Source organism: Jaculus jaculus, chromosome 4, assembly GCF_020740685.1.
Source record: "Jaculus jaculus isolate mJacJac1 chromosome 4, mJacJac1.mat.Y.cur, whole genome shotgun sequence".
NCBI classification, from domain to species: domain Eukaryota; kingdom Metazoa; phylum Chordata; class Mammalia; order Rodentia; family Dipodidae; genus Jaculus; species Jaculus jaculus.
The window spans coordinates 24,235,903-24,258,218 of record NC_059105.1 but is presented as its reverse complement, the minus strand read 5'-3'; the positions used below and the strand labels follow the sequence as shown (position 1 = coordinate 24,258,218).

General features: G+C 43.1%; 1 protein-coding gene across 1 annotated transcript in view; it reads left to right on the top strand.

The window, feature by feature from the left end:
* Window positions 1-21,906, top strand: part of LOC101602676 (X-ray repair cross-complementing protein 5-like) — an 88,543-nt gene extending 66,637 nt beyond the window's left edge. The window contains exons 17-21 of the mRNA XM_045148013.1: window positions 1,805-1,914; window positions 4,172-4,268; window positions 6,661-6,728; window positions 20,436-20,510; window positions 21,670-21,906. Of these exons, the coding sequence (XP_045003948.1) occupies window positions 1,805-1,914; window positions 4,172-4,268; window positions 6,661-6,728; window positions 20,436-20,510; window positions 21,670-21,684 (365 nt within the window). The 3' untranslated portion in view covers window positions 21,685-21,906. The remainder of the gene's footprint in view (window positions 1-1,804; window positions 1,915-4,171; window positions 4,269-6,660; window positions 6,729-20,435; window positions 20,511-21,669) is intronic.
* Window positions 21,907-22,316: the final 410 nt, after the last annotated feature.

The following is a 22,316-nucleotide window of genomic DNA, read 5'->3' as shown; positions in this document are numbered from 1 at the left end:
GGCCACCCTGAGACTCCATAGTGAATACCAGGTCAGCCTGGGCTAGAGTGAAACCCTACCTTGGAAAAAAAAAAATTTTTTTTTTTTTTCAGTCCTATCTACATGCTGTAAGATCCTCAGGAAACAAATAGATGGCACCAGTTCCATGGCTTTAATAAAGACATTGAACAGTGTTGAGATCTCTGATTTACAGAGTTAGGGGCCTTGAGCCTTCATAGGAAACACAGCAGTCTTAGGCTTTTTTTAAAAAAAATTTTGTTTATTTATATTTATTTGAGAGCGGCAGACAGAGAAAGAGGCAGGCAGGCATAGAGAGAGAGAGAATGGGCATGCCAGGGCCTCCAGCCACTGCAAATGAACTCCAGACCCATGTGCCCCCGGTTAACATGGGTCCTGAGGAATCAAGCCTTGAACCGGTGTCCTTAGGCTTCACAGGCAAGCGCTTAACCACTAACCCATCTCTCCAGCCCCTCTTAGGCTATCTTGACCATGGCACATGTGCTGTCAAGCAGCCAGTCAGAGAGTGGTCTCAGGGGACACGACCCTTAGGCCAGGCTGTTCACATCTTGATTTGTTCTGCAACTCAGAGATCTTAAGGGTCACTTTGATCTGCTCAGAAATGACTTTCAGGCGTCTGTTTTCTTCTGCTTTTTTTCATACTAAACAATTTTTTTGTTTCATTATGAAGCAACATTATGTTTTTTTCTTTCTGTAACATTTATCCATTGCTTACTAACAGTTTATTAAGTTTCTTATTAATTGCTTATTAAATATTCCTAACTAGTGGAGTATTGAGCAGCATGGAAAATACTCAAGCCTAACTAAGAGCACAAGAAATGTAATCACGATTTTTTTTTTTGTTGTTGTTCTGATGAATATTATGGCCATTATTGGAGCTGTTCTTTTCAAATTTAATCTGGGATTGGTAACAGGTGGCTCATTCATTTCTTTGCACTGCTGGACACTAACAGTTACCCCGAGTGCAGTGAGGGGAGGGACTAGAGGATATATTTTCTGTGCATATATAAGGAAAGAGAGGTTTTTTGTTTGTTTGTTTGTTTGTTTTATTTTTCGAGGTAGGGTCTCACTCTGGTCCAGGCTGACCTGAAATTCACTATGTAGTCTCAGGGTGGCCTTGAACTCATGGCAATCCTCTTACCTCTGCTTCCCGAGTGCTGGGATTAAAGGTGTGCCAGCCAGGAAAGAGAGTTTTGAATTGTCCAAATAGGCCCAAAATTCTGGAGAAAAAAAAATATAAATAAGAAACAAGATATTTAAACCAGCTACTATAACCTGGTACTTAATACCACAAAAGGAATTTTATCTGTACTTCTAAACATTTTAGAAGTTTAATTATATTTCTTGACAAATGCTAATGTTTTCCACATGTCTTAAGTGTAGACTTTTTTTTTTTTTTAAATTTTATTTATTTATTTATTTGAGAGCAACAGACACAGAGAGAAAGACAGATAGAGGGAGAGAGAGAGAACGGGCGCGCCAGGGCTTCCAGCCTCTGCAAACGAACTCCAGACGCGTGTGCCCCCTTGTGCATCTGGCTAACATGGGACCTGGGGAACCGAGCCTCGAACCGGGGTCCTTAGGCTTCACAGGCAAGCCCTTAACCGCTAAGCCATCTCTCCAGCCCATCTTAAGTGTAGACTTTTGAAGTCAGAATCCTGCATCTTCTATTTCTCAGACGGGTTCTGAGACCTGGACCTGAGCTCACGCTATGTCGTGTGCTGGGAAGTGCTGTGCCGAGCGCTCCTCGCGTCTGGGAGAGTAACAGTGCTGTCTTCTGTCCTAGTGAGTCACCAGTTAATAAGTCACATTGAACAGTTCTTGGACACGAACGAGACCCTGTACTTTATGAAGAGCATGGACTGCATCAAAGCCTTCCGGGAAGAAGCTGTTCAGGTAACTCGCTCCTCACCGCCTTCTCTTCCCCCAAACTGGCAGTTGTCCCCAGGCAGAGGCAAGCAGCACCCCATGAATAAGTTGGGCTATGGACAGCATCTTTCTTGTCATGAATGGCACCGTGTGCCAAGAGACTTGGAAATGACTCACTGAATGCCACCACCAAAGTCATTTCTCAGGAGACATGAGGGTGGTCAGTTGGTGGGGGGGAGTGTTATGACACGAGAGCCCAGGCTCCATGTTCCTACTTAGAGAACCAAGGACATTCCCACTGTAGCCTCTGATGGCTTTATTATTATAAAGGATGGGCTGTGTTTTAGGGAAACTGATGGAAAATATATACTAGTGTAATTATTCATTGAGAAGGATTTTTGGATTTACAAAGTTAAGAGTAGGGAGCTAAGTGGTAGGAAAGCCAAACAGAATGCACTGAAAAAGAATTACTTGGCCCCAATGTTTTAAAAATGTTCTAAAAATCTTCCAGATTACTTATCAGCCTTTCTGCCTCTAGACAAAAGGTGAGCAAGTGTAAGCCAGAAAGCGTGCTTCAGAGAGCAGACACTAGTTGTGTGTTCTTGTGTGCCAGGGTAGATGGGGCCTCTCATGGCACTGTGCCAGGAACCATGGACTTCCTTCTGACACTTCTGTGCACTGTTTCCACAGAGGGCCTTAAAACCCCAGCACATGGAGTTTCTTCCCTCCCTCCCTTCCTTCTTTCTTTCTTTCTTTCTTTCTTTCTTTCTTTCTTTCTTTCTTTCTTTCTTTCTTTCTTTCTTCCTTTCTTTCTTTCTTTTTTAACAAGGAGTTTCTTAAAACAAAACAAAACAAAAAAAACAGAGGATGAGGGGCTGGAGAGATGGCTTAGCGGTTAAGCACTTGCCTGTGAAGCCTAAGGACCCCAGTTTGAGGCTCAATTCTCCAGGGCCCATGTTAGCCAGATGCACAAGGTGGAGCACATATCTGGAGTTTGTAGCAGCTAGAGGCCTTGGCGCACCCATTCTCTTCCTCTCTCTCTCTCTCTGCCTCTTTCTCTCTGTCTTTCTCAAATAAATAAAACAATTAAAAAATAAACAGATGATGGCTCAGAGATTAAGGTGCTTGCCTGCAAAGCCTAACAACCTGAGCTCAAATTCCCTAGTATCCAAGTAAAGTCAGGTGCACAAAGTGGCACATATATCTGGAGTTTATTTGCAGCAGCTGGAGGTCTGGTGTGTCCATTCTGTTTGTCTCTCTTTGCTTGCAAATAAATTAATTAAACATATGTGTATGAAGAGAGGGTTAGACTTGAATCTATGGCTCTGCCACCCTGAACACGTCTACTCTTATCTGGTCTCAGAAACTGGGTCAGGCCCAGTTCATACTTGGGAGAGAAAAAGATATCTTTTGTTAATAGTAAAATTATTTAAGAATTCATAATTTTTGTGATGTATAATGCTATTTTTCTTTTTTTTTTCTCCAACCTCTTCTCCTTTCCTCTCTCTCCCCATCTCCTTTTCTCTTTCTAGTTTTTTTTTGAGACACGGTCTCATGTAGCTCAACTGCTCTTGAATTCCTAACTTCTTGCTCTTCCTCCCCAGCATGTTCAGTGGTGCCCAGATGACTATCTTCATCATTTATTTATTTTTTCATGTGTGTGTGTCAGGTGTGTGTGTGTGGGGATGCCAGGGTCTATTGCCACTGCAAATGAATGTCCATCTAGCTTTACTTGAGTGTCTGGGGAATTGAACCCATGCTGGCAGACTTTATAGGCAAGTGTCTTTAACTGCTGAGCCATCTCCCCAGCAAATATGTTTTCTGAATAAAAGAATATATATTTTAAACTTTGAACACCAAAATATGTGGAAATGAAATATGACTAGATTTTACCTTAGAACTAATCCAAGACTTGCATAGGAAGAAATTAAGGGTATAGATGAGAGGAGATTGATTAGTCATTGAGGCTGCACAGTAAGTAGTCAGAAAGTACATGAACATTCACTTCATTGTTGTGTGCTTGTTTGAAACTGACTGCATGGAAATAAAAACACAGTTCCAGGCCACCACCAACCTGTGTGGCCTTGAGAAGCTCTGTGCCTCCCACAGATGGGAGGGTTTCTGGGACACAAGGAACAAAGCAAAGCAAAAGAGCCAGCTTTCTGTATCAAAGAACACCACTCTAGTATACATATGGTGGATTCAAGATGTGGGACTTTGGCCTGGGGATATATTGGCTTTGGGTCTGGTCTGACTTGCTCTTCATCCTCTACTCACCCCACAGTTCTCAGAAGAGCAGCGCTTCAACAATTTCTTGAGAGCCCTTCGAGAGAAAGTAGAAATTAAACAATTAAATCATTTCTGGGAAATTGTCATTCAGGGTAATGTATCATTTTTTTCTTCAAATGTTTATGCTGTTTTTTAAATATACATATAATTTCTAAATGTATATCATACAAGATGATGTCTTAGAGGGGGCCTGTTGACATGCTATTTGGTTTAGGACATACTCAGGATTCATTGAATTCACACTCTTCCTTTAAAGAGAGCGGGAGATTAGATTAAGAGAAGAATATGAAGAACTGCCCATGGGAAGACAGGAGCCGGGGAAGCCCCTCAACTCTTTCTTAAGGAGCATAAATAGAGAATAACAAATAGCAAGTAAAACAGAAATGTCCCCATCCTATGCTCTGAGCAGTGCCATCTATTTCTAGTATTATGTCTTTCTGTTTGTTGACAGAAACTACTATATGGGCCAATATTTCTCCTTTCCTCAGATTCTTAGATATTTTCATTCCTGATGGGCCCACAGCACTTGAATTGACTCACCAGCATTTGGCCTCCCTGCCACCTGTCATTACCAAGCTCTTGAAATGGCCCAACACCTTCATGCACCAGAGCTCCTCAGTCCCTTGTTTATTTATAGCAGCCAATGGGAATGAAGCTTAGAAAGGAACACACATTGCTTCGGTGTTAGGCTTGGTATTTACTTCCTGCCATTTTCCCATTATTTTGAACACAACTCATTTTCTTTTAGGACCAAGAAACTAATTAAAAATAGGTATTATAGCCGGGCGTGGTGGCACACGCCCTTAATTCCAGTACTCCGGAGGCAGAGGTAGGAGGATCGCCATGAGTTTGAGACCACTCTGAGACTCCATAGTGAATTCCAGGTCAGCCTGGGTCAGAGTGAGACCCTACCTTGAAAAACAACAAAACAAACAAACAAAACCAAACAAACAAAAGGTATTATGAAAGTGCATTTAAGTGATGGTATGAAACTTCTAACAGGCGGCATTTTATCACACTGGCAGCTGTCTCCCAGGCAGTTAATTTTTCAGCCTTTTAACCTCTATACTAGAGAGTAAAAACAATCAGGGTGGGTGGTGAATGGGCTTACTGAAACACTTTTGTGTCTCTGTTGCTGACTCTGTAGATGAAAGAGGTTGCTTGTGGTATTTATTGAATGCCTATAGTATATTAGCTAAAAAGAAACTTTTATATATACAAAATACATATTTTCTGAGAGCTTATATGCTATTGAGAGGATGCACACCACCTGTGCCAAGTGGATGTTAAATGCGTGCACTTTTCTGACAGTGTGTCAGGCTGGACCAGCATGATAGGGGAAAGTCATGGGAAGAAGAGAAAACTGAATGGAAGGTTTTCTGTCTTTCATTTGCCTAGTATACTTAGCTGAAATTAATGTAGTGTGTTAAATGACACACCTGCCAATTACAAGGACATGGACGCGGTCAGGAGGAAACGTGCTTAAAGGTTAAATAAACTGCTCTCTTCCCTAGATTTCCAAATTAGCCTTTATAGTTCTTCTGATTACTACTATTAAAATGATGGCTTTTTTTCTCTCCTTTTTTATGAGAGAGAGAGAATTGGTGCACCAGGGCCTCCAGCCACTGCAGTTGAACTCCAGACGTGTGTGCCACCTTGGGCACATCTGTGACCTTTGCACGCTTGCATTACCTTGCAAGTCTGGTTTATGTAGGACCTGAAGAGTTGAAAATGGGTCCTTAGGCTTCACAGGCAGCACCTTAACCCCTAAGCCATCCCTCCCACCTAGGTTTTGTTTTTTGAGACAAGGTTTCACTAAGTTGCTTAGAGTGTCCTGAAACAGCCCAGCTGACCTCAAACTTGTACAAATCCTCATGCCTCAACCTCTGTACTACTGGAATTACATGATTCTTTAGTTTGTGCTTTGCCTTTCCTACTCTGTCATTAACTAATGCATGCCTTTTTTGTGTTAGAAACATATATGCAAAGGGCAAGGTTTAGCCAGTGTGGGTGAAAAGAATAATCAGTTGTCAGTAGTATTGCCATAAGTTGAAATGTCTGACCTGAAGGGAAATAGATGAGTAAGACCCAGTCCTTGTCCTAGAGCAGAGTAAAATTCGCTAGGAGAGATGACATGTACAGGTAGTTAAAGATGTGTGAAGGCCATTTAAGAGGGATAAATACAATGAGAGAGATGCTAAAGGAGAGGCTGTTTTGTCTGGAGCTGGTCAGGGAGTGGGTTGAATTTAAGAAGTGTTAGACACATTCATTGAGCTGGTAGAATTTGAAATGAGCCCCTTTTTGCTTACTACCTGTAAAAACAGGAGAAAGGATACGATGAAGGCTCAGTGTGCATAAATTTCTGTCTAGCTTTGTGTTTTCTCTAGAGCACAAGTATCCAGGGCAAAGGTGGGAGAGGTGAGGCGGGAGGTGGGATGGAGAGTGACTCTGTGCTGGACTTGAACTCTGTGAATTGCTTTTTAGATGGAGTTACTCTGATCACCCAAGACGAAGCCTCTGGAAGCTCTGTCACAGCTGAGGAAGCTAAAAAGGTATTGAGGGATAGCTTCCTATCTTGCATGAATTGTGGCCATAAAGAAGCTAAACTTGGGCTGGAGAGATGGCTTAGCGGTTGAGACATTTGCCTGCAAAGCATAGGACCCAGGTTCAATTCCCCAGGACCCGCGTAAGCCAGATGCACAAGGGGGCGCACACATCTGGAGTTCATTTGCAGTAGCTAGAGGCCCTAGCGCATCCATTCCCTCTCTTTCTCTCTCTCTCTCTGTCTCTATCTCTACCTGCCTATTTCTATATCTCTCTCTGTATCAAATAAATAAAATTGTTACAAAAAATTAAAAAAAAAAAAAAAGAAGCTAAACTTGCTGGGCATGGTGGTGTATGCCTTTAATCGCAGCACTCGAGAGGCAGAGGTAGGAGGATCTCCAAGCATTCAAGGCCAGCTTGAGACTACATATTGAATTCCAGGCCAGCCTGGGCTAGAGCTTGAAAAACTTAAAAAGAGCTAAGCTTGCAGAGTAAAACACTGCAACCTGTCTCTCTCCTTCCTCCCTCCCTCCTTCCTTCCTTTCTCCCTTCTTCCTTTCTCTCTCTCAATCTCTCTCTTTCTTTCTTTCTTTTTTAGTCAGGCCAAAAAGCCAACTTTTATAATGAGAAACAATATAACACAAATTGATTTATATAATAGGCTTATTATTGAATTTAAATTCAATTTGTTTTAAGAAATTAATTTTGGTACAACTTTTGAATTGCTTATAACTTCCCTTGACCAAAAATAACTCAATGGGAACATAACTAATATGTGATATGTTCATACAGTAAAGTTCATAATTAATAAAAAATGGAAATTTACCTTTTTTTTTTCAAGGTAGGGTCTCATTAGAGTCCAGGATGACATGGAACTCACTCTATAGTTTCAGGCTAGACTTGAACTCACAGTAATCCTATCATCTGTGCCTCCCAAGTGCTAGGATTAAAGGTGTGTGTCACCACACCCAGCCAATTTACCATTTTTTTCAAAGCCACTTAGTTATTATTATTATCATTATTTTTTTTTAATTTTTAATTTATTTACTTGAGAGCGACAGACACAGAAAGAAAGACAGAGGGAGAGGGAGAGAATGGGTGCGCCAGGGCTTCCAGCCTCTGCAAACGAACTCCAGATGCGTGCGCCCCCTTATGCATCTGGCTAACGTGGGACCTGGGGAACTGAGCCTCGAACTTGGGTCCTTAGGCTTCACAGGCAAGTGCTTAACCGCTAAGCCATCTCTCCAGCCCTATTATCATTATTATTAACAACATATTTTATATGGATACGTCATGTGGTGGTACCCTCTTTTCCCTTGTCCCTGCCCCCATTCCTCTGGGCATGCTACTCAGTGGGGTTGCAGGTATTCCCCATGGGTTGTAGTTTATGTGTTGTGGGAACAGTAGTCAGTTATTTGATGGGGTGGGAATGCCTCGGGGCATGATGTCTCAACCTGTGGCTCTTACAGTCTTTCTGCCCCCTCTTCTGCAAAATTCCCTGAGCTGTGGTTGGTGAGTTTTAAGTCTACTTCAGTGATGAGCTCTTAGGAGCCTGTGGATCTCTGCTTTAGTAGGTGTTGAGTATCCTCAGAGTCTGTTTCCTTCATCCTGGTGCTAATTATCAGGTTCAGCATGAGAGTAGCACTCTTGCTCATCTCCTCAATTCCTCTCTGGTTTCAGCTATGGCTTGGATGAAGTGTGAGGGGTAGTTTATCTCATTGGATTTCACTACCTTTTGAAAAGGAAGAACAGATTCTCCAAAAGAGAGTGAAGTCAGCATAGTTTAAATGGGATAAGCATTAATTTAGGGAGAATTTGATGTGTATAACCCCTCTTTTCTTTTCAAAAAGTTTTTAAAATGTCTATTTATTTATTTGCAAGAAGTGTGAGAGACTTCTAGAGGGAGAGAGAATTGGCATGCCAGGGCCAGTTGTTATTGCAAACGAACTCTAGATGCATGTGCCACTTTGTGTATTTGGCTTTACTGGGTACTGAGGAATCGAACCTAGGCCATTAGTCTTTGCAAGCAAGTACCTTAACTGCTGAGCCACCTCTCCAGTCCTTGCAATCTTTTTTATTCAACCTAATAAACTGCTTCAGTTGTAACATCTTTGTGGGAGATGGCTCAGTCTACTCACTTCTGCACAGTTAAGTTTCTAGAATCTACCAGCACTTCCAACTTCAGTAACTGGAATTATTAAACTCCATGGTGTCTGTTCTGCTTAGGCTATATGCTGGTAAAGGGTGTGGAATACCACTCCTCTCAACCCCCTGCTTTAAAATTTTTTTACCTTTTTTCTTTTTTTTTCTCAATTTTTATTAACATTTTCCATGATTATAAAAAATATCCCATGGTAATACCCTCCCTCCCCCCACTTTCCCCTTTGAAATTCCATTCTCCATCATATCCCCTCCCCATCTCAATCAGTCTCTCTTTTATTTTGATGTCATAATCTTTTCCTCCTGTTACGATGGTCTTGTGTAGTAGTGTCAGGCACTGTGGGGTCATGGATATACAGTCCATTTTGTGTCTGGAGGAGCACATTGTAAGGATTCCTACCCTTCCTTTGGCTCTTAGATTCTTTCCACCACCTCTTCCGCATTAGACCCTGAGCCTTGGAAGGTGTGATTGAGATGTTACTCAGTACTCCAGTCACTTCTTTCCAGCACTATGATACCTTCTGAGTCATCCCAAGGTCATTGCTATCTGAAAAGAGGAGATTCTCTACCCAAAGTGAGAGTAGCATTAATATAAGGGTATGAATATTAAGAGAAGTGCTTACTGGGAAGTTGATAAGCATAGTATATACATTTTTCCAGATATCAGCAGATGTTACACCCCTAGGGCTCATGACTACCCCTGTTTTATGTTTTCAGTATCAGGGATGTATTCTCTCCCATGGAGCGGGCCTCCAGTCCAATTGGAGGGAAGTTGGTTTCCACCATGATAGACGTGCCACTATTGCACCTGTTGGCTCATTTGGCCTGGCTAGCCAAATATAAGGCTTGCAGTGTCCACTGTTGAGTATCTTCACTGGTGGTATCTCTTTCTCCCATTGAACTACATGTAGAATGTCTTCTTCCAGCTTTCTGTCAGCTCTTCTTTTTTTTTTTTTAAAGGTAAGGTCTCGCCATAGTTCAGGCTGACCTGGAATTTACTATGTAGCCTCAGACTGTCCTTGAATTCATGGCAATCCTACTACTTCTGCCTCCTGAGTGCTGCGGTCAAAGGCATGTGCCACCATGCCCAGCTTGAACTGCTGATACTCTTGTCTTTACCTCCTGAGTGTTGGCATTACAGGCTTTGCCATTGTACCCAAGGCCTTGTGCATGCTAGGTAAGCACTCTGCCAAACTGAGCCACATCCCTAGCCTGTTGCAGAAGTATTTGTTAAAGAACAGATAAGGACTGTACCTTGAGAGAATAAGGTAGCTAGACCTTAGAAACATACTCAGGTGCTCAGATGATTCCACAGTGTCTGTAATCACCTCTGCCCAGTCAGTCCTGCTTACCATGGTCTTGAGCGTGCCACTCAACTGCTTGGCTTGGTTTCTGTCCATTGCTTTATGCAATGGTGTGGTAAGATTTCCCTCTGGAGTGTATGAGTCAGTTCTTCAGAAAAACAGAACCAATAGAATACATACCGGGGGAGATGGAGGTGGGGAAACAAGTTTTATCGATAGACTGACTGACTTTAAGGAATTAACTCGCACGATTTTTTGGACTGGAAAGTCTGAAATTTGTAGGACAAGCTGGCAGGTTTGAAATTCAGACAGGGGCAGGACGGGGGTTGGAAAGATGGCTTAGTGGTTAAAGCACTTTGCCAGCAAAGCCAAAGGACCCATGTTCGATTCCCCAGTACCCACATAAAGCCAGATGCACATAGTGGCACATGTGTATGGAATTCATCTGCAGTGGCTAGAAGCCCTGGCATGCCCATTCTCTATCTTTCTCTCTCTCCCTCTTCTCCGCCCCCCCCCCAAAAATTAAATACAAAATTTTTAAAATGAAAAGATGAAATTCCGACAAGGATTTCTTTGTTACCCTCTTGAGGCAAAACTCTTTCATTCATTCATTCATTTTTTGAGGTAGGGTCTCACTCTCAGTCTAGCCTAGGCTGACTTGGAATTCACTGTGTAGTTTCAGGATGGGCCTTGAGCTCACAGCGATCCTCCTACCTCTGCCGCCCAAGTGCTGGGATTAAAGGCATGCACCATGCTCAACCAAAATTCTTCCTTGGAGAAAAACCTGTTCTATCTCTTCAGACCTTCACCTGATTGGATGAGGCCTACTAACATTACCAAAGGGGTCTTTTTTTTTTTTTTTTTTTTTTTAAATAGGGTCTCACTCCAGTCCAGAGCTCATACTTAGCCTAGCCAGGCCTTGAACTCACAATGCCCTCCTGCCTCAATCTCAGGAGTGTTGGGAGTCCAGGTGTGAGCCGCCACATCTGGCCTCAGAGGAACTCTTCTTAAAGTCAGCTGAGTCTAAATGTTTACCGCATGTGCTAGGCACCTTCACAGCAACGTCGAGAGTAGCATTTGCTGGGATAGTTGGCACCATCGCCTCGCCAGTTGACACACCACTGTTGAAGTTTGTTAGTCAGTTTTTTTTTTTTTCATTTATTTTTATTTACTTATTTGAGAGCAACAGACAGAGAGAAAGAGGCGCAGAGAGAGAGAGAGAGAGAGAATGGGCATGCCAGGGCTTCCAGCCACTGCAAACGAACTCCAGATGTGTGCATCTGGCTAACGTGGGTCCTGGGGAATCCAGCCTCGAACCAAGGTCCTTAGGCTTCACAGGCAAGCGCTTAACTGCTAAGTATCCTCTCCAGCCCTGGTTAGTCAGTTTTGCTAGACAAGTAAACTAAGTCTGCACCTAATTTAATTTTAGACATGATTTCACTGTGAAAATCTGCCATCCAGTTGAGAGCTAAGTCCATATTATAGTTTTTAGAGGATATGGGGAATGCTGATGCACAGAAGGTAATGTTGCTTCTCCACAGTACACCCTCATCAAAAGTGTCACAGATCAGTGAATCCGGGAAATTCAAAATGCATTAAACTAAATGGGGGTGGTGCACTTTCAGAGTGCGTGAGGCTTGTTCTATATTACAAGTGTGATATCTTCTTTTTTGAATTTAAGGGCCCATAACTTAAGTATCAGGAATTTTAATGTCTGATAATTAAGCTATGGAGAGAAATTTCATCTAATTGCTAGGAATAAGATGAGTCCTTAGATTATTTTAATATCACCAGAAGTGATTTCAGGTGTCATTTAAAACAACTTGGGGTATGTCACCATCTTTGAATAGAGGGAGCCCAGTGAGTAACAAGTGGGGACACTTGCTACCACTGGCTGCCTTCTTGTTTATGAGCAGTGTGTCCAGTGAAGGCACAGAAAAGTACCTTTATTGTCAGCAAAACTACAATGTCATGAAGATGCAACATTAGGAATGCCAGCTGAAACTGGCGTGCCCACTGTGCAAGGTGCTGTGGTACGCATGACCTCATCGCCTCTGCAAAAGCCTATTGTACATTTCCTTGCAGACTCCCTTCACATCTAGAAAATGCCATTTGCTGTTTTTGTCTTTTACAGTTTGGAGTGCTTCCACCAATTTAATATTTATACCAAGTGTTTCTATAACATTTTGACTTATAAATAACGTTCACATTATATGACATTCATCTAGAATAACTACATATTTATATGTCTATATAATATCCAGATAATGGTGAAAACATTTTATGTTTATTTAACTTCAGAATCAAAGTGCCCAGTACCATCTCTGTGACCCTCACAGTTACCTGCTAAGAGCTGGAAAGAGCAGAATTCCTTTCCTGTTAACCACTGGGGAGCCAGGCAGGCCCCAGAAAGGTCAAGGGGGGGTTGCACTGAGAGCGCTCGGGGCAGCAGGAGGATGAAAGTCCATATGCTCTCCACTGCGTCCCTAATAGAGTGAGTCCTAAAAGTGGAACGTTGGACCAACAATCTAAAAACAGTTGTCCCTGTCTGCTTTGTCCCAGTGAATGACTGGCACAGCCGGGTGGCACTTAGACTGACCCAAGGACCCTAAAGTAGTGCTTGAATGGTGATCCACCCTCAGGGTGCGCTCTATCATGTCTCATGCGCAAATTTATGCTTCTGATCTGCCCTAACAGCTCACAAACCCATTATTTTTTGTATTAAAATGTTTTTTAAATGACACCTGTTGCTTTTTAGAGAGCAGTGTAAAAGGGAGAGTGCACATGGAAGAGCCAATGAGAGTGACAGACTTGGATTCTGGTTCAGGGAAACTGACTCCTTGTGGTTTCAATAGGAGAAGCAAGCATCAGCTATTTAGCTACGTAGGGAAGTACAATCACTTTTTAAAATTTTTTTATTTTTAAAAATTTATTTATTTATTTTTTAAACATTTTTTAAATTTTTTATTTATTTGAGAGCAACAGACACAGAGAGAAAGACAGATAGAGGGGGAGAGAGAGAATGGGCGCGCCAGGGCCTCCAGCCTCTGCAAATGAACTCCAGACGCGTGCGCCCCCTTGTGCATCTGGCTAACGTGGGACCTGGGGAACCGTGCCTCGAACCGGGGTCCTTAGGCTTCACAGGCAAGCGCTTAACCGCTAAGCCATCTCTCCAGCCCCTATTTTTTAAAATTTTTATTTATTTATTTTCAAGTAGAGAGAGAGAGAGGAGAGAGACAGAGAGAATGGGCACATCAGGGCCTCTAGTTACTGCAAACAAACTCCAGATGTATGTGCCCCTTGTGAATCTGCCTTATGTGGGTCCTGGGGAATTGAACCTGGGTCCTTTGGTTTTGCAGGCAGACGCCTTAACTGCTAAGCCATCTCTCCAGCCAAATTTTTTATTTTATTTGAGAGAGAGAAGGCGGGGGGCGGGGGGAATGAATGGGCATGCCAAGGCCTTCAGCTACCTCAAACAAACTACAGATACATGTGCCACCTTTTGCATCTGGCTTACGTGGGTCCTGTGGAATAGGACCTGGGTCCTTGGGCTTTGTAGTCAAGTGCCTTAACTGCTAAGCCATCTCTTTAGCCCAACACATTTGACCAAGCATTAAAATACTCATTTACATTGCCTTCAGGTGTTAGGTCTGGTCACTTCCCAAATAATCATGTGAGGAAACTTGACTAATCCAGGAAATGGGAGAACCATCCTCACAGTCCATCTATGTTTTCTAAGGCATTTACCATAAACTATTTAAAAGTAGCAAGCTGTCATTCTTGCTATGAAATGTTGACATTTGAAAGGAAATAATTATTCAAGGATGTTCACTTGAAGTGAAAATTAAAGCTTTCTATTTGCACAGTATCTTTTTATATATATTTTATTTTTATTTATTTTTTTAATTTATTTATTTGAGAGAGACACGGGGGGGAGAGAGAGAGAGAGAATGGCCTCCAGCCACTGCAAACAAACTCCACTTTATGCATCTGGCTTACGTGAGTCCTGGCGAATCGAACTTTGCAGGCAGATGCCTTAACTGCTATGCCATCTCTCCAGCCCTGCACAGTATCTTAAAGAGAGCAATTTCCCTCCAGTGTGTTTTAGAAATAAGTAGATTTCATAATCCTTTGAGAAATGGAGGTAAGTCTGCCCTGCGGCAGACATGGAAAATGATATAGTCCATAGAGATGGCTGTGGTTGTGCGTGCCTGTAATTCCAGAGAAAGGATGTGGATACCAAGCAGAAGCCTAGCTTGGTCTACATAGTGAGACCCTGTGTCCAAAAGGAAAAAAAAGATGCATAAATTTAGATAGGCCCTTCATTTTAAGTTTCGTGGTACTACCCTGTTATTACTCATTTTTATCATGACCATAACCTGTCAGTTTTTTCACTTAACTTTTCTGTTCCCAGTTGGAAGTGTTAGACCTGTTGTGAGACATCTAGTCAGTTCCCTCTCTAGAGGGTGTTGGTAAGGGAAGCAGTCACTCACGGGAAGCCGTCACTCGCTCGCTCGCGGGAAGGGAAGGTGTCACTCAGGGGAAGCCGCCTCTCACGGGTGGCCTCTGAGCAGCTTGTACCCCTTCATCATAGTCAGGTGCTGGTCGGGTGGGGTGGAGTGGGGGGTCCCTGGCAGAGAGGTCAGGTGATGTGCTTGAGCTCTCTCAGGAAGACTACCTGAGAATCCAGTTCTAGGACTGATCCCAGTTCTCTTTCCTTTTACTCCATGGAGAGCACAGGGCAGAAGAAGGATCTGTCTCCAGAGTTTTGGGGGTGTTATTTTTCATAAGAGTCCAAGAAGCTGAGCTGGGTCTAAATTATCATTTAATCCAACCTTTAAGGGAGAATAGGGTTTTAGCATTTGTTTTTCTTGTAACCACCTAATCTCTATCGTTGATGTTGATTTTCCACCTTAATGTCATAGATGCTCAGCACTTAGTCTGGTCTTGTCACTTCTGCCTCAGAGAGGGAAAATTGACGAGCATTACCTCGTAGCAAGTGAGCGGTGTGCAGAATGGCCGCAGCCTAGCTGTGACTCCGGCTGCAGCTGCTCCCACCGCCTCAGAGCACCAGCTCGCCCCGCCTCCGCCAGCCACAGCACGGAGAAGAGGGATTCCTGGGCCCTCTCTGAACACTGCGATTTGTAAGAGTGTTGAAGAAATCACCAAAGTCAGCAGTTACTTGCAGGCTGCTAAGCCTGCTCCAACTCAAGAAGTATAACCTTTCCTTTTCCTCTCCTATCTTTTCTTTGGATACCGGCCAAAATCCTAAGCATGCTTGCCCTGGCCAGCTGGGTTTCTTGCTGTTTCTCTGAGAAATATCCCACTTCCATGTAGCTGGGTACAGACCTCCATTGCTTGCCTGCCTTCTTGGGCCTTAATACAAAATGCATAACTTAATCTCTTCCTGCTCTGTTTTTTTTTTTTCTTTTTCTGTTTCTTTCAGACTTAAAAACAAACAAACAAACCCAAAACCCTTTCTTCTCTATTTTTCCTCAAATTCTTTTATCTTACTCTGGGAAGGAGACATTTTCTTCAGATATGTCTTCAAATGCTACCTTATCAGGGACCTTCCTTGACCATCTGATATGAAAAGGCCCCTTGTGAGGGGACAGGACCTTCAGAGACACCAACAGAACTAAGGCTGTGGCTGTTTGTCACAGGAGGCTTCAGGATTTATTTTGTTGAGCCTTGTTTTTATGTAGTACAGGGTAGACTCAAACTTGCTGTGTACCCAAAAATAACCTTGAGCTCCTGATTCTCCTGCCTTCACTTTCCAAGTGCTGGGATTACAAGCTTGGATCATCATGTTGGTTTTTGCAATGCTGGAGATCAGACCCAGAGTCTTGCACATGTTAAGCATGCTGTCTGCTAATGACCTATACCCCCAACCTGCTGCCTGTCTGTGTGCATCTGTAATTTCCTATGGTGCTAAAGAAATCCACCCAGTGGAAGCTTTTTTTTTTTTTTTTTTTTTTAACACAGGTCTCACTCAAATTCAGGCTGGCTGTTTTCAAACTCATAGTAATCCACCAATTTCTGTAATCCTCCAAGTGCTGGTATTGCATGAGCCACCATTCCTGGTGTCATGTGTCTTTAGTTTGGGTGTTGGTACTAACTGGTCTCTGGGTGTCTCAGCATTCTCAGCATTGCATTCAAAGCCTTGGAAAGGGCCGGAGAGATGGCTCAGCGGTTAAGCGCTTGCCTGTGATGCCTAAGGACCCCGGTTCGAGGCACCGTTCCCCAGGACCCACGTTAACCAGATGCACAAGGGGGCGCATGCATCTGGAGTTCGTTTGCAGTGGCTGGAGGCCCTGGCGTGCCCATTTTCTCTCTCTCCTTCTCTCTGCCTCTTTTTGTCTGTCTCTCTCTAATAAATAAATAAATAAAAATTTTTTAAAAAAAGCCTTGGAAAGATGCACACAAAGAAAGGGAAGCGGTAGGAAGCCTTCGTAAGAGTAAAGCCGGTATGTACTAGCAAGAGGGGCAGCAGCCACACGCGTGGGAGAGTGTTCAGGCCTGAGGCTTCTTTCTATGTTGTGCAGGAGAAGGAGGTTTGGCTGCTAAGGGATATGCTTTCACTGGTTTTCTATTTTAATTGACAGAATTGAGTTATATAACCTTTTCTGTCCTGTGCATGTCCCTTCCCATGATGCATCTGATTTTAATCATATGTATGTCTGATCATGCATAAGCACAAGATGGCAGATAGGGGTTTCTCCCTGGCACTTCAGTCAGAGGACACAATTTGCCTTACTGCATTTGGACCCAAAACCAGGCTGGTTTGGCCCCCTGTCACCTGATCCTGGATATATCTTGGAATGTGTTTGAATAGAAAGGGGTATTCCAAGGAGTTGTCCAGAGGAGTAACTTATTTCTATCTTTTAAAGTTAGTGTTTGTGCAATTTAATATAGGTGGAGGGGACTTCTCAATTTGCCAACCAGTTGCTAATGTATTAGGAAAAGGGTGCCCAGGTTGTTGAATTATTCCTGTGCTTGCCTGCCTCATTGGTATGGGTCTGAGCACAAGCCCTGTTGCTAGCGTTTAGTCTTGAAGGAGGGATAGGACTGGCAGTTCCTACACAGAGGTTGTTGATTCCATTTTTCTGAATGTGGCTAGCAGTGTATTTCAGTGTGCTTAAGAGATCATAGTTTATTCATTTCATAGAAATCTTGAGGCAAGGAGGCTTTTGTAGTAACCCCAAGTAAACAGCGGCAGTTTGAGGAAAGGGAAGTATGTTACACAAGTGTCCTTTTTGTTTATTCTGAATTTAAAAAAAAATTATTTGCAGGCAGAGAGAAAGAGAAGAGAGCTAGAATGGGCACTCTAGGCAGGGTGGGGGAGAGAGAGAGAGAAAGAGAATGGACATGCCAGGGCCTCCAGCCACTGCAAACGAACTACAGATGCATGTGCCCCCTTGTGCATCTGGCTAACGTGGGTCCTGGGGAATCAAGCCTCGAGCCAGGGTCCTTAGGCTTCACAAGCAAGCACTTAACCGCTAAGCCATCTCTCCAGACCCTGAACTTTTTTTTTTTTTTTTAGCATGTTGTAGGAGAAAAGAATAGGACAAAAGATGACAGTTGAGTCCTACCGCTGTCGGCTGTGTTCAGGGAGCCTCCCTTCCCTGAGAAAGGAAGCTGGTTTTGAATGCTCTGGGTCTACAGCTTTCCTGCCACTGCACGACCTAGAAATGGCTTGTGTTAAAACCTCTGACGGGGAGCGATATGTTTAACTGATCAGCTTTGCCTGGGGCTTCAGGAAGCATAGTGGAAGGCAGCTCAGCTTTTAACCATAATTTGCTTATGCCGAGAGGTGAAGCAGGCCTGTCCAGAGGATCAGCTGCAGATGTTCAGCACTTGATGAAAATGAAGGGGCTTTTGCTCTTGCTGCACTCTTCCTAGGGATTTGGCGCTGCCTCAGAGACATGCTGCCCCTTGTGCTTCGTTATCTATACCACGGTCACACTGCAGACAGTCCTTTCTTAACGTGTTCTTTAAGTGAGGATGAAGTGCCTTTGCAGGAGGGAAGGGAATGGGAATTGGAACAGCTAGAAGACAAATGCAAAGTAAGTTAGGGTTTGTCTAGATTTCATCGATAGTACTACACTGTTTCAGGTTACTACGGTAATCGGTAGTAGTAGGCTCTTAGACCACTGAGCCCATGGAGTTGATCATTTGCTTGTAGGTGCTGGTCACTGTGGCACACAGGAGTTCATGGCAAGAACTATCTTTTGTATGTTTCAACTTAAGTAGATTAAGTCTGTCCTTCAGCCAAACGTTGCTGATTTACAGAAAATCATCTGTGTTGGTTAATGGTAATGAATAGGAGAGGCAAGGTGCAAAATAAAATTCACTTACGAGTTTTATTTAATAGTGAGAACCAGAACGATAAAGATTAATTTAGAAGTGTAGAGCAGAATAGTTTATTTTTAATTTTTGACATAAGTAATGTGCAAATAAAGGTAGAAATTTCTAGTTCATTTATCTGCACTTGATCCTCAGATCGTTTTACTAATTATCACCCAGAATAAATACACAGAATTAATGATACAGAGCCATATTATGGTTCTATTCCAGACTGTATACCACTTGCTAGGATTTTCTGTCTCTATTAGCATTGATTCCCAACTCTGTACGTAGTCCAGTTTCAGTCTAACAAAGATTTGTAACTGTGCTTAATAGAAGATGAATTGCTTGATCGCTTAATCCAACTGGAGGGTCGAGTAGTGAGGAAAACACACAGAGAGGTCGTCAACAAGCCACCATGGCCGTGATCATGACTGTGGTGCTGCTGCAAGCAGTGTCCAGCTAATAAGGCCTTGGCTGTTGCCATTCTGTCATGTGAGTGAGTACGCATGGCCAGAGCTTGCCTCCTGAGACTGGCTGCGTGCAGCCTAATAGTTACTGTGTGGTCTTGGACTATGAGGAGTCAGAGAAACCTTTGTACTTTGGCCTTAAGCTTCAGAGGCCTTAGTCATGTCCCTTGTACCATAAAAAGGACAGGAATGTATAAAGAAAACATTTCTAGGCATTTTTCTATATTAAGAAAGTGAGAAAAGTGTACGTACCTTTTCTTTCTCCCCTTTTGACATGGAAGCAGCTATTGGAGAGCAGAGGTGAGCTGGAAGGCTTGCTTACCAAAACATGCCTTGTCACCCACTCCTACAGGCCTGTCTGTGCCCATCACTCTGTGGGAGGATAGGTAGGCACTGGCACAACCTCCTGCTTAGATGCAGTTGCCACATGCCTTGAAGGTTGTAAAGATTCCCTGCCATTATATCTAGGGGGGTCAGGCTGGAAAAAGACTGTTCAGATCATTCCCAGGGTTACTCAATACTCAAAAAAAAAAAATCTGAATGTCATTGTTAGACCCGTACCTGCTTTGTTTCGGGGCCTCTTCTTTTCCATGTCTGTCTGTCATAAGCTCCTGGCCTTAGAGTGTTGATGGTGGAGAATTTTCTCCTCTTCTGGGTTCAGGCACTTTCTGGCTCAGGTGGGGCTGGGGGTGGGGTGTCTCCGTGAAAGAGACAGAAGCCTCCCATGCTGACCCGTTTTGTCCTTCATGACCTCTGGTCCTCGGCAGGATTTAGGAGTAGCTGACTAGAACCTCACTTGATGTTTTTGCTGCTTGCAAAAGAGACCAAGACTTAGTGGTTTAGGGTGTTTATTATTTTCTTAACCCTATCATGCCAGCCTGCCTGTGGAAGCAGAAATGAGGTATCAGTGTGCCCATGCAGAGGCTATCCCCTCCCCAGGGACACCTTCAATAAGCTGACACTTCCTCCTCCTTCACAAGAATTTTCTCTGGTGACTAGTTAGCATGGATTATTGAACCTCAAAATTAGCACTCATGCCCAGAGCCACAAAAGAACATGCCAAGCTCATGTTCTGGGGGGCTGTTTGTAGTGAGACTTGATGCAGCAAGCAAGGGTTTGTCCATGGCAATGGTAGCTGATGTTCTCTTTATTAAAAGAGGCAAAAGTGGGTCTGGGGAGATGGCTTAGTGGCGAAAGGCTCTTTCTTGCAAAGCCTCCCGGTCTAGATTTGAGTCCTCAGCACCCACACGGAGCCAGATGTGGAAAGTGGCACAAACATCTGCAGCCCTTTTGCAGTGGCAAGGCAAGAAGCCTTGGTGTGCCCGCACTCTCTTCCCCTCCCTCGCTTTCTCTCTTAATAAATAATAAACGAATACATAATTTTTTAAAAAACAAAAATGCTATTCCAGTCACCCATGGCTGTCTTTGTTTGCAGTTTCTGGCACCCAATGACAAACCACATGAAGGTGCAGCAGCTGAACTTGAAGGAGGAGGTGACGTGGACGACCTAGTAAGTACTTTTCATGTAGACGGTGATGAACGACGGAGTCGTCTGTGCTGTAAATGCACCCACACAAGCTGTTTGTTGTAGACTTGCTTTAAAAAAATATTTTTTAATCTTTTTTTTTTTTGAGGTAGGGTTTCACTCTAGCCCAGGCTGACCTGGAATTCACTATGTAGTCTCAGGGTAGCCTCAAACTCACAGTGATCCTCCTATCTCTGCCTTCCAAGTGCTGGGATAAAGGCATGCGCCACCACGCCCAGCTTTAAATCATTTTTTAAATTTTTATTTATTTGAGAGCAAGAAAGAGAGATAGAGAAAGAGACACTTAGAATGGGTGCAATCAGGGCCTACAACTATTGTAAATGAACTCCAGGCACATGTACCACCTTGTACTTCAGGCTTACATAGGTCCTGGAGATTCAAACTTGGGTTCTTTGGCTTTGTAGGCAAGTACTTTAACCACTAATCCATCTCTCCAGCCCTATAGACTTGTTTTTTGAGTTTTAATTTCTAACACACCAGACACTCCATACATTATTATTTATTGCCATCATAAATTGAATCAGATAAGTAATTTCATAATGGGAATTCCTGGGTTCTTTGGTTTCAGTTACATTGTTCATTCAGATTGATCCTCACTTTCAAAGAGCAAAAAGGAGCCAGGAAGGCTATTCCCTTTCGTAGCAAAGTGTTATAATTTGCTGAAATTGTTCTTAATCAGAAATAAGCAGTATAACATGCAATTTGTGTGGGCTGACAAATAAAAACAGCCTTTGTAAAGCCTACTTCTTACATGTTCTCAATTAGCCTAATATAAACAAAGCAGACTGATAGGCATTTCAGGATTTCTGGACCGCATTACAACATGCTGGGAAGTGTGTACATGTTGGCTTCTGCACCCATCTTTCACGTCTGTAGAAATCTTTAAGCCTCACATGATATCTGTGTGACAACAACTCTATACTCTGCTAGTGGCCTTCTTGTGGAGAAGTTCTTGATACTGAAAGGAAGAAATATATGGAATTTAACTTCTAAAATAGCAGAGAATACATGTACAAGCTGATATGAATGCTGACCAGCATAGTTTTCACTAAACCTTGTCAACCAGAGCAGCAGGTCTGAAGTCAGCCTGGTTCCTTTCTAACTGTGTTGTTTTTGTTTACAGCTGGACATGATGTAGGCCATGCATGTGTGGGGAATCTTTATGGTGCTGAGAACTCTTAACAGAGCATCTTGGAGGAGTCCATTCAGGGGAAGTGGAAGCTCTGGAGATCGGCCCGGCGGGTTACTCAGAAGCTAATCTCCCAAAATCTCAATGGAATAACTACATACTTACATGTTACAAGGGTTAATTTAGACCCATCCAAGTTTATAAAGCATCATTGTTATTTTCTGATTAGTATATTCTTTCTTGTGTGGTCTTTTTCTGGTGTATCACACATGTGTTTTGAAGTTTCTGGAAAGTACACTTCAACCTGTCCTGGGGTGTTGCTGAGGACTACTTATAAAGTGACTGTCAGCTCATAGGGAGCCATGGTGTGGCCCCTGGTGAGATGTGAGACATTACCAGGTGCAGTCAGAACCTCTGCTGAGGGAGCAGTAATGTTTGTTTCTTACTAGTAAGTAGTCAAGTAGGAAAATCATGAGTAAAGACCTCCAGTTCTCTCACCCCTTTTTTTTAGTTAAGCTTTTCATCACTTCTATTCAGGGGTGGGAAGGAAGCACAGCTCACCTGAGTAGGTATTTCCACTTGAGAGTAATGGTGGTCTCCTTCAACCCCACCACTGCCATATCAGTGAACCTCAGTGTTGG